Source organism: Vipera ursinii, assembly GCF_947247035.1.
Source record: "Vipera ursinii genome assembly, chromosome: 1".
NCBI classification, from domain to species: domain Eukaryota; kingdom Metazoa; phylum Chordata; class Lepidosauria; order Squamata; family Viperidae; genus Vipera; species Vipera ursinii.
In genome coordinates, this window is record NC_139512.1 from 4,847,322 (window position 1) to 4,862,487 (window position 15,166).

At 39.6% G+C, this 15,166-nt stretch overlaps 1 protein-coding gene across 1 annotated transcript in view; it reads left to right on the top strand.

The window, feature by feature from the left end:
• Window positions 1-15,166, top strand: part of LOC310638376 (nuclear receptor ROR-beta-like) — a 57,090-nt gene that overhangs the window by 19,731 nt on the left and 22,193 nt on the right. The window contains exon 2 of the mRNA XM_083359412.1: window positions 14,711-14,796. Coding sequence (XP_083215538.1) covers window positions 14,711-14,796 — 86 coding nt within the window. The remainder of the gene's footprint in view (window positions 1-14,710; window positions 14,797-15,166) is intronic.

Below are 15,166 nucleotides of genomic sequence, written 5' to 3' on the forward strand. Positions count from 1 at the left end.
TAGGCACATATTTCCTCACCCCCCCCAAACTGTCTTGTTTCGTTTTAGCATTTTTATTTATATTCTTTTTTTGTTTTATTCGACTTTATTTTGATTCAATTTCTCTGAGCAGATGTTTTTTGAGCTCTATCCAACAATAAAACAGAACTGCTCTCTGCGGACTTGGGCGTAGCAAGGGTTAAATTCAGCGAATACTTTCGTTACACAAGCACCTTGTTAAATTCTATTAGAAGCAGAAAGTATGTCAGTAGGACGCAATGACTTCAGCGCTCGGCACAAGCTTGACGGACAGGCTCGGCAGCCAATAGCACCCGCCTCCGAATCAATCAACAGACTCGGCGGTCCAATAAAGAAGCGTAACCCAAGAAGTCTCTCTCTTCCTCCAGATCCAGCTTTGTACGTCATCAATGTTTAGCAGATGGTAGTTATATAACCCCATGTGGTTTCAGCCAGCCAGCTGTGCCAATAACAACAACAACAACTACGACAACGACGGGGAGCTTTCCCGGGAAGTTGGGCAAGAGGCATTTCAAAGTGGGAGAAGCAGCAAATGCCTTTATATTAATTGCCCTGTTTCTTTTGTTTCTTCAGAGCTCTTCCTCTTCCTTCTCCTGGCAGCAGGAGAGGGAGAGAAAGAAGAAGGGAGGAAAGTTGATTTAAAAAAAATTGCAAAGTGACCCAGAAAGGCGATATTTGCAGGTCTCTCTCTCTTCTTTCTTTCTTTCTTTCTTTCTTTCTTTCTTTCTTTCTTTCTTTCTTTCTTTCTTTCTTTCTTTCTTTCTTTCTTTCTTTCTTTCTTTCTTTCTTTCTTTCTTTCTTTCTTTCTTTCTTTCTTTCTTTCTTTCTTTCTTTCTTTCTTTCTTTCTTTCTTTCTTTCTTTCTTTCTTTCTTTCTTTCTTTCTTTCCAAATCCTCCCTGAGACGACTGGTTGGTTTTCCACAACTGACTACAGGGAGTCCTCAACTGAATGACCACTTGTTTAACAACCATTTGAAATTATATGGTGTGAAAAAAGTGACTTGTGCTCGATCCTCACGCTTTTGTCCATCACCACATCCCCATAATCGGGTAATCAAAATTTGGGTGCTTGGCAGTCCGCATGTATTTAGCATCCCAGGGTCATATGATTGGCATTTGTCACCTTCCCAGCCAGCTTCCAACAAGCAAGATCAAAGGGGAAAGCTGCATTTGCTTAACAACTGTGTGATTCATTTAATGATTTGCTTAACTGCAGCAAAAGTAATAAAATCCGGCATAAGTCATTTAACAACTGCCTTGCTTAGCAGCAGAAGTTTTGGTTCCAATTGTACTAACTAGGTAAATGATCGGTGCACTGATGCTGTTACCTAGTTTGGTAATGAAATGTCTGCAAGAAAAGGACCAAGCTCAAAGAGCACTAATGACCCTTCATTCTCAGAAGTCCTCTCTTAACACCAAAGTTCAGAAGCATCCATGCTCTTCTTATCCTACTTCCATAGCATGTCACACTAGCTCACACAATTCTGGTCTTGATAGGAATAGGCACATCCCAGCATCCGAATATTATTTCCAAGGCTCTACCAAGTGCTTATCTTTGGTGTATTTTGATTGCTTGTTCCTTTGCTGCCTTGATCCTAAAAGGCAGAAGCTATCTACCACTTCAGTATCTTCACTGCCTGTTCTAGGCCTGATGGTGGTACCTATTGTCATTAGCTTGCTCTTGCTGGTATTTAATTTTTGTCACATTTTTTCACTTTTGCTCCTTCACTTTTATTACCAAAGCTTGCAGATCCTTTGTGTTTTTGGCAGCAGAGGTGGCCCTTTTTCCAGAAACATCACATAGCAGCTGGTGTGGTATCATAGCTGTAGGCACATTGCTGTTCTTCACGCAGACTTACCACACCAAAGTGCTATGTACACACACTGATGCCTCTACTCTCTAAAGAAAGATAAGAGATCACCTAGAGATAAATACCTAAAGTTTTAGAGTTCATAATTATTTGGAAGGAAAGTTACATTGATAAAGACATACAGGTACCCTCAATTTGCAAACATAATTGGGACCGGAACGTCCATTGCTAAACAGTGAGATTGTTAAGTGAGTCATATTATCATACCTGATTTTACAGGCTTTTTTGCCATGGTCATTGAGGAAATGACAGTTTTTAAGTGAATCCAGTTTCCTCCATTGATTTTTCTGGTCAGAGACTGGCTGTAAATATCGTAAATAGCAATCACAAATGCCAGGATGCTACAACCATCATAAATACATGTGCAAAGACCAGTTATAAGTCACTTTTTTTAGTATCATCGTAACTTTGAACGGTCGCTAAACAAATGGTTGTAAGATGAGGACTGTCTGTATGTGGCCATCCTGTACCAAGGGCTATTCCAAGCAGAGGTGTACCTGCCATATTAAAGTAAATATATTTTTCTCTATCTCCCCTCTCCATTCCCAGTGATTGTTTGTTCTCCCCCCCCCCCAATTATTGCTGGGAGCTTAGCATAGTGCTTATTCCTTCCTGCTGCAACAGTGAAGTTTATTGCCAGTGAAGAACATCTGCAGAAGTAGTCATTTTGGAGAAAGTAACATGAGAATATTCCATACTAGAGAATCTTCCAGTTTCCATCCATCCTGGGAAATAAAAACCGGGATACTGACACAATAGGAGATTATAAGATTGTAATTTTCTGTGGAAGAGAAGGTCAGAATTTAATGTATTTCATAACTTTAGTTTATTTTTTCCTCATCTTGTCCCTCTTTCCTTTCTTTTTTTTTACATTTGTCTTTTACTTTTATGTGAAAGTCTCAACAATTATAAATAAATAATAAGAAGAAGCTACTCAAGCCTTGCATCATCTTTGTGAAATTAAGTTTGGAATGATGAGAAGATGGGTTATCTGGAAGGACCCATGGCAGATCCCACTGACTGGCTATAATTTGGCAGAATCAGGAGTGGGTATGCTGTCTCCATGCAATTTGAAGATGATGGAAATTACTCCTAGGGTTTTCTGCATACAGAGTATTTTTGCTAAGTTGTGGTCTTTCCTTCAAGATGAAGTAGGATTCTAGTCCTCATGGTTTTAAATAGAGAATAGACTTAAGCAGCAACAGAAGAAGTACTGTTGAGACTGAGTCAGATCCTTGCCCTAACTTGACCTGTCTTATCTGTACTATCACAAAGCATCTGCAGGCTATGGTCTTTTCTAGCATTATCTGAAGCTGCCAAATATATATATATTTTTCTATGCGTGCAACGCTGTATACTATTCCAGGATAGAATAATTATATATTATTCTATGGGGAATAACTCTGGTTCCATAACAGTTGTGAAGCAACTTCACAAGAACATTGAGATACCAGGTAGAAAAGGAACTTTTCAGAAAGAGCTGTCGAGAATGGTTTGGGTTGCAAGATACGTTTAATAAATAAATAAGAGGGGCAGTTTTTTCTGGTTACTCAATCAGTGCCTGCTTTCGGTTCATTCAAATATTTAAGTAAACTTAACATGTAAACATAAGGGAGGGAATAATGGAGCATCTCTATGCTAAGGCTGCTGCTATTCTCCAGCAGAGGCAAGGATTATACAAATATCAAACAATAGCAAATAGTGATTAGTATTTTTTGGGATGGTCTAAAGTTGTCTTATGTGGGTAGGGGGAGTGAGTGTACCAGAATTGACAGAAATCTTCACATCAGATGTGGAAAACCATGAGGTGCTTATGGGAAACATTGGTTGCCTCATTGTTATGGTGCCTGCTGTATTTCTCAATTCTCCCTCCAGCTTAAATCACAGACAGGAGACTTCAACAGATCCCTGTTTACACCCTGAGGAAGGTTTAAAAAAGACTGAAGGTACTTTTGTTTGTTATCTTAATGGTGCCACCTGTAAAATGGGTACAGTATCTCTTTCCCCCCCCCTCCCCTCCAAAGGCCTAAAGTCGATCAGCAGTGGAACAAAGAAATCCATCAGGAAAATCCAGCTCCAAAAGTTTTTGTAATGGAGAAGCTTTTTTATGGGGGTGGGGGAGGAAAAGGAGGCAATTAAAAAAAATCCACTTCCTTCTTGGAGTGATTCATCCCTACTCAACAACAAGGCACGCCTGAGTAGAAAGTATTGTGTTCAAAGCAAGACCTTGCAACCTCTTTTATTTGGGCTTTGCAAGTGACATCAGTGGTTGAATTAAAAACCTTCAGCCAATATGCCGGCGTTTTTCAACCTTGGCAAGTTTAAGATGTGTGGACTTCAATTCCCAGAATCCCCCAGTCAGCATAGCTGGCTGGGGGATTCTGGGAATTAAAGTCCTTTCATCTTGAAAGATAGTATTGAGCCATGGTTGACAAACAATGTGACATGCTGTATTGGAAACAGGAAGGACTCTGAATGTGTTCATAGAAATAGTGATGGTGGCTCAGAAGCAGAATCACCCAGACCCAGAATGTACTATATAACCTCTTTTCCACACCCTGCCACACCATAATTTACAACCCTCAAAGATACGGCTCCAAATACAGTTCCCACCTTAAGTCATGAAATCACCAGTTCGACATTTGTACCATGCACAGTACACACCCATTATTATCCATGGACCTGTTCACAAAATGTAAAAGGATCAGCTTGTAATTCCAAAAGGTGCTTTTTTCAAAAGGCAGCTGGACTTTCTTGGTTTTTTTCCTTGAAGACGTTTTGTTTCTCATCGAAGAAGCTTTTTCGGTTCGGACTGAATGGTGGAGAAAATTCTTCAGTCAGAACTGAAGAAGCTTCTTGGATGAGAAGCGAAACGTCTTCAAGGAAAAAGCAAAGTCCAGTTGCCCTGAAAGCACCTGAAAGCAGGACAAGAAGCAACGGATGGAAACTAGTCAAGGAGAGAAGCAACCTAGAACTAAGGAGAAACTTCCTGACAGTTAGAACAATTAACCAGTGGAACAACCTGCCTCCAGAGGTGGTGAATGCTCCAACACTGGAGGTTTTTAAGAAGAGACTGGACAGCCATTTGCCTGAAATGGTATAGGGTTTCCTGCCTGAGCAGGGGGTTGGACTAGATGACCTCCAAGGTCCCTTCCAACTACTTCTTCTTCTTCTTCTTCTTCTTCTTCTTCTTCTTCTTCTTCTTCTTCTTCTTCTTCTTCTTCTTCTTCTTCTTCTTCTTCTTATTATTATTATTATTATTATTATTATTATTATTACCTTTTAAAAAAGCACCTTTGGGAATGAGGCAGATTCTTGTTTTCAAGAAATGTAATACAATCAGTATTCAACTTACGACCACAATTGGGCCTGGAACTTCCTTTGCTAAATAAGACGGTTGTTAAATGAATCGTGCCCGATTTGACAACCTTTTTTACCATGGTCATTAAGTAAATCACCACACCTTTTGCATGGTCATTAAGCAAATCTGGCTTCCCCCATTGACTGTGTTTGTCAGAAGCCAGCTGAGAAGGTGACAGATAGTTATCAAATAAGCCCAGGATGCCATGCCCAATGCCAAGGGCCCAATTTTTTCCAGAATTGCTGTAATGGTCATAAGTGTGGGGACTGGTCATAAGTAACTCAGCACCATCATAATTTCGAATGGTCACTAAACAAATAGTCGTGAGTGAAAATATTTAAGTAAATCCAGATGGTCTCTTGGGTTACAATTCATAGCGGTCATTGCTGCCTCCTGTGGCAGAGAGTTCCAAAGGTTCACTGTGAATATCTGCAGTACGAGTAAGCTGGAGATACTATGTTTTTGTTTTTCTTTAAGCCTCTTCCCCTGTGTTCGGCCAGGATTACATTAACAAGGCTACAGTTTATTGTCCCTTTCTGGCATATTGTTCCTAATTGGAGCTTTGGTGCTTTTTCTGAATTCCGACTTCAGCTCAAGTCTGGCAAGAGAAATAATTTGACCTACTGTGACCCCAAATTGGAATGAATCACAGTTGGAGGATTATTTGCATTTTTTCACAGGATCCCAGTGGGGAAAACTTGATAAAAACCATCATCTGCTAACTTTATACTTTGTAAAAATCAGCCCTTTTTTCCTTTTGGAAAACAGCAGCTTTGCAATTCTTAACCCTACCCCTGAGAAAGAGAGGGAGGGGGGGGAGGGAGAGGGAGGGAGGGAGAGGGGGAGGGAGAGGAAGTGAGGGAGGAGAGAGAGAGAGAAGAGAGAGAGAGAGAAATCCAGGAGAGCATCTGCTGGAGATGCAAATATTAAATAAATATTCAGAAATCTGATTCCACATATTCCATATTTTCATTAGCAAAAACTGAAATTAATAGGAAATTGCATGTGACTAAACATACCTAGCTTTGAAACAGAGGCAGCCTTGGAGCTCAACAAGGTCAGACCTCTGAGAAGACAAGGGTAGTTATCTTAAGAATTGCTAACATTAAAATGCAACCTTCTAAGCATCAGGACTAGTATTACTTCTGATTGAATTCTGAACTCTGATGTGCCACCAAATTGGTATCACGCTTTGTGGCCACCTAGATCAATTTTCTGCAGGTGGATCTGTCCCCCTAACCTGATCCTTCAAAGCTTCTAATGGGGCACCTGTTAGAAGGCCATCCACTCTCCTGCTGGTTGTCGTTCTCTTCCATCTTTCCCTGCATTTTACGAATTGAATGAACATAATTTCTAAGAGGGTTATTATTGCTGTGCTGTGTCTCCAACATAGCTCTGGGTCTTGTCCTCCTGGTGTTAATTGCTATGTTGACCTCTTGTTTCTTCCTTTCCTTTTCTTGCAACAGAAAATCCATTAATGGGTTAGGAATGCTTTCTAGCTGATAGCCTGAAGACCTTGCTATTTGTCTCTAAACCAGTGTCTCTCAACCTTGGCAACCTAGATGTGAGGACTTCAACTCCCAGAATCCCATTGCTGGCTGAGGGATTCTGGGAATTGAAATACACACATTAAAGTTGCCACGGTTGAGAAACACTGGTCCTGAAGCACTCCAGCACTCATTGGATAGACATGCACAGGGTGACACTGCCATCAGTACATTACGTTTGGGGCCTGGGGATTAGTTTTCCTCTCACTCCTCCTGAATAAGACAGAATGAAGAGAAAAGAGTCAGGGGGAAAAGATTCCCTAGAATTGTTAACTGGAATATAATGGGAACACCTCTTGAAGTTCCCAAGCAGCTAAGTCAGAACTGAAAAAAGGAATAGCTTATTCATCCTGCATAAATTAGACAGTAGAATTTACCACACAAAATATAGCAATGGTCACCAGCTGGTGAGGTTCTTAAACAAAGGTCCAACTTGGCAACTTCAAGACGTGGACTTTAAGACTTGTGCCTCTTATCTCACTGCTGTCTGTTCTGCAGCTCTTCCCCTGTCTCTCAAGATCAGAGGTCTTCAAACTTGTCAACTTTAAGACTTGTGGACTTCAACTCCCAGAATTCCTCAGCCGGCTGGCTGAGGAATTCTGGGAGTTGAGGTTCACAAGTCTTAAAGTTGTCAAGTTTGAAGACCCCTGCTCAAGATCATTCCCACATACCATTGCAGGTAATCCTCGACACGCAACCACAACTGAGCCTAACATGTTGCTACGTGAGACATTTGTTAGGTGAGTCTTGCCCCATTTTACAATCTTTCTTGTCACAGTTGTTAAGTGAATCACTGCAGCGGTTAAGTTAGTAACACGGTTGTTAAGCGAATCTGACTTTCTCGTCGACTTTGCTTGTCAGAAAATTGCAAAAGGGTGATCACATGACCCCGGGACACTGCAACCGTCATAAATATGAGTCCGTTGCCAAGCGTCTGAATATTGATCACGTGACCATGGGGATGCTGTAAGGGTAAAAAACGGTCACAGGTCACTTTTTCGGTGCCATTATAACCTTGAATGGTCACTAAATGAACTGTTGTAAGTTGAGGACTACCTGTATAGGTTTACTGCATGGAAGGCAGCCTCCCCTGGCCTTCAGGCTTCATAGAGCAGTGTGACAACAAGGCCGAGATGATGCATTTGAGTATCCTGCTATGGTAGGAAAAGGATGGGGGGGTGCATGCATCACCCACCACAGGTGAGCAGTTGAAATTCCCTCCTTCTCTCCAGATAGGAAGGGCAGCTCTGCCCACGGATTTCACTACAACAGATCCATGCCACTGTATGATTGTTTGCAATGAACTTAGTCACTCGGCGAAACAGTCATGCCCAGCAAAACGATGCCCCTTGTGCAAGGCCAGCCTTTTGCAATGTGTTGAGGGGAAAAAAAAGCACTGTTCCTATTTCTAAAATTGTTCTCTCAGTTGGGCAACTCTTTGTTGGTGTGTAATGGTCTTGTGGGTGTCTAAAGGATGATTTCGTCCTGCCCCAGAAACTATGTTTACACCTAGATTGAACAGGCTCAGGAAAATAGGCTGGGATGCTTTTCTCAAATGTGTAAAGCTTGGCTAGTGTTAACCTTCACTATTTGTTGTTGCTGTTGTTGTTGCAAATTGGTGTTTTGGTAAAACGCATCCTGTTCGATTAATTTATGTCAAGTGCATGCAGAAAACGGATTCAGTTGACCACATTAAATGTTGTATAAACAAAGCCAGTGTGTGTGTGTGTATATGTGCATACGCTATGTGGATCTAGTAACAAATGCTAGATTTTGGTTCTAATTGATTTTGATTAATTGTAATGAGGCTGCTAGTCTTCATTACATATATCTCAAAAATGCACACATTCATTGGAGCTTAAAATCATCTTTATTCTGTGATCAGATTTATGTTTCATTCGGTGGGTGAACTCTCCTTTTTTCTGATCTTTTTTTGAGAAAAAAAATGGCCATCACTTTTTTTCATTTTGGGCAAGAGAAAGAAAATGAAAATAATATATAGAAAGAGCAATTCAAAATTGTGATTCCACGCATCCGTGAGCATTGTTTGAGCATTGTTGTCTTATTTTTTCCCTCAGAAGTGACTTACACAAACACACACACACACACACACACTCAATCCTTCCTGTGAATATAACTATTAACTGCTACTGTGTGTTTATCCTCATCATTTTTGTAGGAGCAACTCTGTTCTAGGTACATCTGAAATGCAAGAAATAATCCTGTTAGTTCTATATAGTAAAGATTTTCCACCTTTTTTCTCTGTGTTTAAAAAGCTAAAAATGTTGTCACATGGCAGGGTGGCATACCTTCTGGGGTCTGATTATGGGTTTTGTTAAGTTACCTGAGTACTTTGGGAACAGTGATTCAACAAGAGATTTTTGTCTGATTCAGGTTGGATTCTGCTATGCTAATAATTGAAATCACAGGAGAATTTACAGGGGAAAAAACCTCAAATATTAACCTCGAGTAAAAAAAGAACATTGATTGAAATGACAGCGGTATAAAAGTTGAAATGACTTTGAGCAAAAGAATGGGGATGGATTGAAAAACTGAAGACTTTATGAATGAATTATTAGAAAAAATAATGTAGGTACATTAAAAAGGGCTCTTAAAATTTTTTAGTGTAGCATTCTGTTTCTACCTGACAATAACCTTCCTCTATTGCATGTAATTTGCTATTCAGAGGTAAAGTGCCTCTAACCATGGAAGTTCCACTGGGTTACTTCTAAAAATAAAAGAAAGTATCAGCTGGATCTGAGTCAAGAACAGATTAAATGAAATCAGATTGGATTACTAATCTACTTAACAAAATAAATAAACAAAATAAATAAATTTACTAGGAAGGAGCTGCGTACTGCATAGGTGGGGGGAGGAAATCAAACCCAAGTTTTCCTTCATAGCAAAAGGGATTATGAAATTGATAATAACATGGAATTGTCAGATAAGATCTGGCTCTAACATTGATGATGGGCTGGACCTCGTAACAAAACTAATTTGTAAATGTTTCTTCATAGACTTAGGTGTCTCCAGAAATTAAGTGGACTTTAAAAACAGAGTAAGAATTTTAAACTCTCAGCTGCAGTTCTGTGGGGAATAAAAAAACCAAATGAACCAACTTTCTTGTCAGAAGAAATCTGGTAGGACCTTGAACAGAATTTGCTTTAATGATTTCTAATTAAAACTTTTAATAATTTGTTTGTTGGAAAAGCTGCTACCAGACTTTTGATTTTTGGCTACCATAGATTGACACAACATTCTCCTGCAAACTTTTTAAAGCTCATGGTTTTCCTTTTTCTCATATTGCTGTGACTCATGTGGGCCTTGTGTTCAGCCAATATTGCCGTGTACAGGTTGTGAAGCAGCACTTGTGTGTGCAGGACACATTGTCATTCCATTGCAGCATGGGGCTGCTTTTGACACCAGAAGGGATCTCTCATTATCCCGCTAATACTAACCAATAGAATAGTGGAATAGCGTTCTTTTCTATATTGGAAGCCATCTAAGTCTCTATGCATCACTGAATCCTGAAAATCACTGAATTAACTTGGAAACTCATTTCTCACCAAATGCTATTGAAGTCAGTGGGGCTTATACTGATAAGGCATTTATATGATTCTGATTGTCTGTCCATATGTCTGCCTGCCTTGCCTGCCTGCCTGCCTGCCTTTCCTTTCCTTGCCTTGCCTATCTGTCTGTCTGTCTGTCTATCTATCTATCTTATCTGTCTGTCTATCTATCTATCTATCTATCATCAATCTCTATCATCAATCTATTTCTTTCTCTCTCTCTCTATCTATCTATCTATCTATCATTATCAACAATATCATATCTCTATTTCTATCTATCTATCATCATCAACAATATCATATCTTTCTATCTATCTATCTATCTATCTATCTATCTATCTATCTATCTATCTATCTATCTATCTATCTATCTATCATCTACCTATCATCTATCAACAATATCATCTTTCTTTCTTTCTTTCTTTCTTTCTTTCTTTCTTTCTTTCTTTCTTTCTTTCTTTCTATCTCATCAATCTCTCATCTATCTATTTCTATCTATCAACTATCTATCTTCATACATGTTTGTGAATATGAATACAAATGTGTATGAAGTGTGAGTATATACTTATATTCATATGTGTATATGTATGTATGTATATGAACATATGTGTGTATACATATGTATCCACTGAGTATATATCTGGGTGGGTGGATGTGCATGCACACTTACATTTATTCTCAGGTTGTTGGTAATTTAAAAGCAATAGGTAACCACAGGCAGATAAAAAAGAAAAATAAACAAGCTGGGGTTTTTTTCCTTTTCTTTCCTTTCTTTTCCTTTTTTCCTTTCCTTTTCTTTTTTTCTTTTTTTCAATGAAATAAAATCTTGAAAAATGAAAAGCAGTGGTGACATCAATATTAATACCACGTCCAGAAATTTCTTATTATTTCTTAATGTGATGCAGTAAACCTAGTTCTTTACCTTTAATTAATTAACAAACGAAAGAATGAATTTTAAATGTTAGGATAACTGTAAACTGCCTGTAACCGGCACCAAGATTTGATATCCCCTATGTCACTTTCTATCTTTTTTTCCTCTTTTATGTAGCTATTGATGTTGTTCTGTCCAGTGTTTTCAATAATAAATAAAATATTAATTCTTAACAAAAAAATGAATAGGGAGATTTAGAAAATGCTATGAAGTGTTTGCAACATGTTCTATCCGGATTGAAATCATGAGGGCTTCATCTTGACTTTGCTCACTTTTTCATTTTTAAAATATCTCATCATTTGGACCATTATGAGAACTTGTAGGGTGATTTTGGAAATTGGTGCAAAATCCCACTTTTGTAATGTCCATATTGTACTCGTCTCTGGCCAGAAAAAAAAAATGCATCGGGCATCAGCCACCTCCATAGGGAACTTGTGTTCTTGGGGGCTGGAGAGGGATCTGCTGTTATTCCCCCATTGTGGTTGTTTTATTCTTCTATTTTGGAAGGCTCAGAGACACAGATTGGCCAAGGAGGGAGATTGGGATATCTCAGTGGCCAAGATTGTTTGTTTCTCTTCCCTGTCTTTATCATACTTGTAGGCAACCCTAAACATAGTTTGTTCAAAGCACCCGATTGCCCTCTCCTGGCCTTAGGTGAAATTACATTCCCTTTAATTGGAAGTGGATTCCAATGATACTAATTAAGATGTAAATAAGAACAATTGCAAATTTTTGAGCATACTGTGGTCTCTAGACTATTAACAGTTGCTTTCCTTGTAAAGGATAATTTACCTACTTAAAAAAAAAATACGGTTATAACCTCCGGTGATTATTTCCTTTTGGATCCTACCGTTATTTCTCTTGTTCATCTGCTTTCTTCCCTCTCTCTTCCTGTCTCCCTCACGTATGCATGGACAAAATCATACTCAGCGATATACATCCCCCAAATCCTTTCTTAGAATGTGTGTATTTGGGGAACAGTCCTCTCTACTACGATTTGTTGTTGTTAGCTGCAAAGTCGTGACCGACCCATCGCGACCCTATGGACAACATTCCTCCAGGCCTTCCTGTCCTCTACCATCTTCTGGAGTCCATTTAAGCTCACACGTACTGCTTCAGTGACTCCATCCAGCCACCTCATTCTCTGTCATCCCCTTCTTCTCTTGCCCTCAATCTTTCCCAGCATTAGGCTCTTCTCCAGTGAGTCCTTCCTTCTCATTAGGTGACCAAAGTATTTGAGTTTTAGCTTCAGGATCTGGCCTTCTAGAGAGCAGTCAGGGTTGATCTCCTCTAGGACTGACCAGTTTGATCGCCTTGCAGTCCAAGGGACTCACAGGAGTCTTCTCCAGCTCCATAGTTCAAAGGCCTCAATTCTTTGGCGCTCAGCCTTTCTTATGGTCCAACTTTCACTGCCATACATTGCAACTGGGAAGACCATAGCCTTGACTATATGTACTTTTGTTGACAGAGTGATGTCTCTGCTTTTTAGTGTGCTGTCTAGATTTGTCATGGCTTTCCTCCCGAGGAGCAAGCATCTTTTAATTTCTTGGCTACAGTCCCCATCTGCAGTGATCTTGGAGCCCAGGAAAATAAAATCTGTCACTACCTCCATTTCTTCCCCATCTATTTGCCAGGAATTGAGAGGGCCGGATGCCATTATCTTGGTTTCCTTAATGTTAAGTTTCAACCCAAGTTTTGCACTCTCCTTCTTTACCTGCAACAAGAGGCTGTTTAGTTCTTCTTCACTTTCTGCCATTAGAGTGGTATCATCTGCATATATTAGGTTGTTGATATTTCTTCCGGCAATATTAATTCCAACTTTTGTTTCATCTAGCCCTGCCTTTCTCATGGTGTGCTCTGCATATAAGTTAAATAGGCAGGGCGACAGTATACAGCCTTGCCGGACTCCTTTCCCAATTTTGAACCAATCAGTGGTTCCATGTCCAGTTCTCACTGTTGCTTCTTGGCCCACATATAAGTTTCTCAAGAGACAAATAAGATGGTCTGGTACACCCATCTCTTTAAGAACTTGCCACAGTTTGTTATGATCCACACAATCAAAGGCTTTAGCATAGTCATTGAAGCAGAAGTAGATGTTTTTCTGGAACTCTCTAGCTTTCTCCATGATCCAGCGTATGTTGGCAATTTGATCTCTAGTTCCTCTGCCTCTTCGAAATCCTGCCTGTACTTCTGGTAGTTCTCGATCCACATACTGCTGGAGTCTAGCTTGTAGAATTTTAAGCATAACTTTACTAGTATGTGAAATGAGTGCAATGGTGCGATAGTTTGAACATTCTTTGGCACTGCCTTTCTTTGGAATTGGAATGTAAACTGATCTTTTCCAATCCTGCGGCCACTGTTGAGTTTTCCAAATTTGCTGGCAAATTGAGTGTAGCACTTTTACTGCATCGTCTTTTAAGATTTTGAATAGCTCAGCTGGAATACTGTCACCTCCACTAGCTTTGTTGTTGCTCAGCTTTTCTAAGGCCCACTTCACATTCTAGGATGTCTGGCTCGAGGTCAGTGACCACCTCATTGTGATTATCAGGGACATTAAGCTCATTCTTGTATAGTTCTTCTGTGTAATTTTGCCACCCCTTCTTAATCTCTTCTGCCTCTGTTAGGTCCCTGCCATTTTGGTCCTTTATCATGCCCATTTTTGCATGAAACGTTCCCTTCATCTCTCCAATTTTCTTGAAGAGATCTCTGGTCCTCCCTATTCTATTGTTTTCTTCTATTTCTTTGCACTGTTCATTTAAGAAGGCATTCTTATCTCTTCTAGCTATTCTCTGGAATTCTGCATTCAACTGGACGTATCTTTCTTTTTCTCCCTTGCCTTTCGCTTCCCTCCTTTCCTCAGCTATTTGCAAAGCTTCCTCAGACAGCCATTTTGCTTTCTTGCATTTCTTTTTCTTTGGGATGGTTTGGTTGCTACCTGTTGTACAATGTTGCGAACCTCTGTCCATAGTTCTTCAGGCACTCTGTCTATCAGATCTAATTCCTTAAATCTATTTGTCACCTCTACTGTATATTCAACAGGGATATGATTTAATTCATACCTGAGTGGCCTACGATATATATTGGCAAACCAATCATTTTTGTGTATAACCATTCGCACAATGTGTGACGCCCACATATACCGATAGTCCTGCACTTATGACCGTAAGTTGGAACCAGAATTTTCATCGTTAAGCAAGGCAGTTGTTAAATGAGTCGTGCTTTTTTTTAACATAGCTGTTAAGTAAATAAGTCACCTTTTTCAGTGCTGTTGTAACTTCAGACATTCGCTAAACAAATGGTTGTAAGTTGTTCTGCATGTTCAACACATGTGCAGAAGGTTGTTTTTTTTTAAATGTGTTTTAAATTTAAAACGTTGATTAATACAGCTTTTCATTCTTCTCTTCCCCCCACAGCACAAATTGAAGTTATCCCTTGTAAGATATGTGGGGACAAGTCTTCAGGGATTCATTATGGAGTCATCACCTGTGAAGGATGCAAAGTAAGTTGGAAGGCTGGGAGTGCTTCCGGTCAAGGAGGGGAACAGCTTATCAACTTTGCAACCTACTCAGAACAGTACTTGTGCTTCATGATTGAGAAATCAAACCTACTAACTTTTGTGAAACTTTCATATCAGTATATATATAGCCCATAGTTAAATGTCTGTTCTTAACCACCCTTTGACGATCTCAGAAAGTTACACCGATCGGAGATGGTTTCTATTTGAATGGGAGGCCAGCAGGAAAACTCAGGGTTATTGCTTGAGATATGTAAAAAATGCTACACAACTTATGGCCCTTTAGTTCAGGAGTCTTCAAACTTGGCTGGCTGAAGAATTCTGGGAGTTGAAGTCCACAAGTCATGAAAGGGCC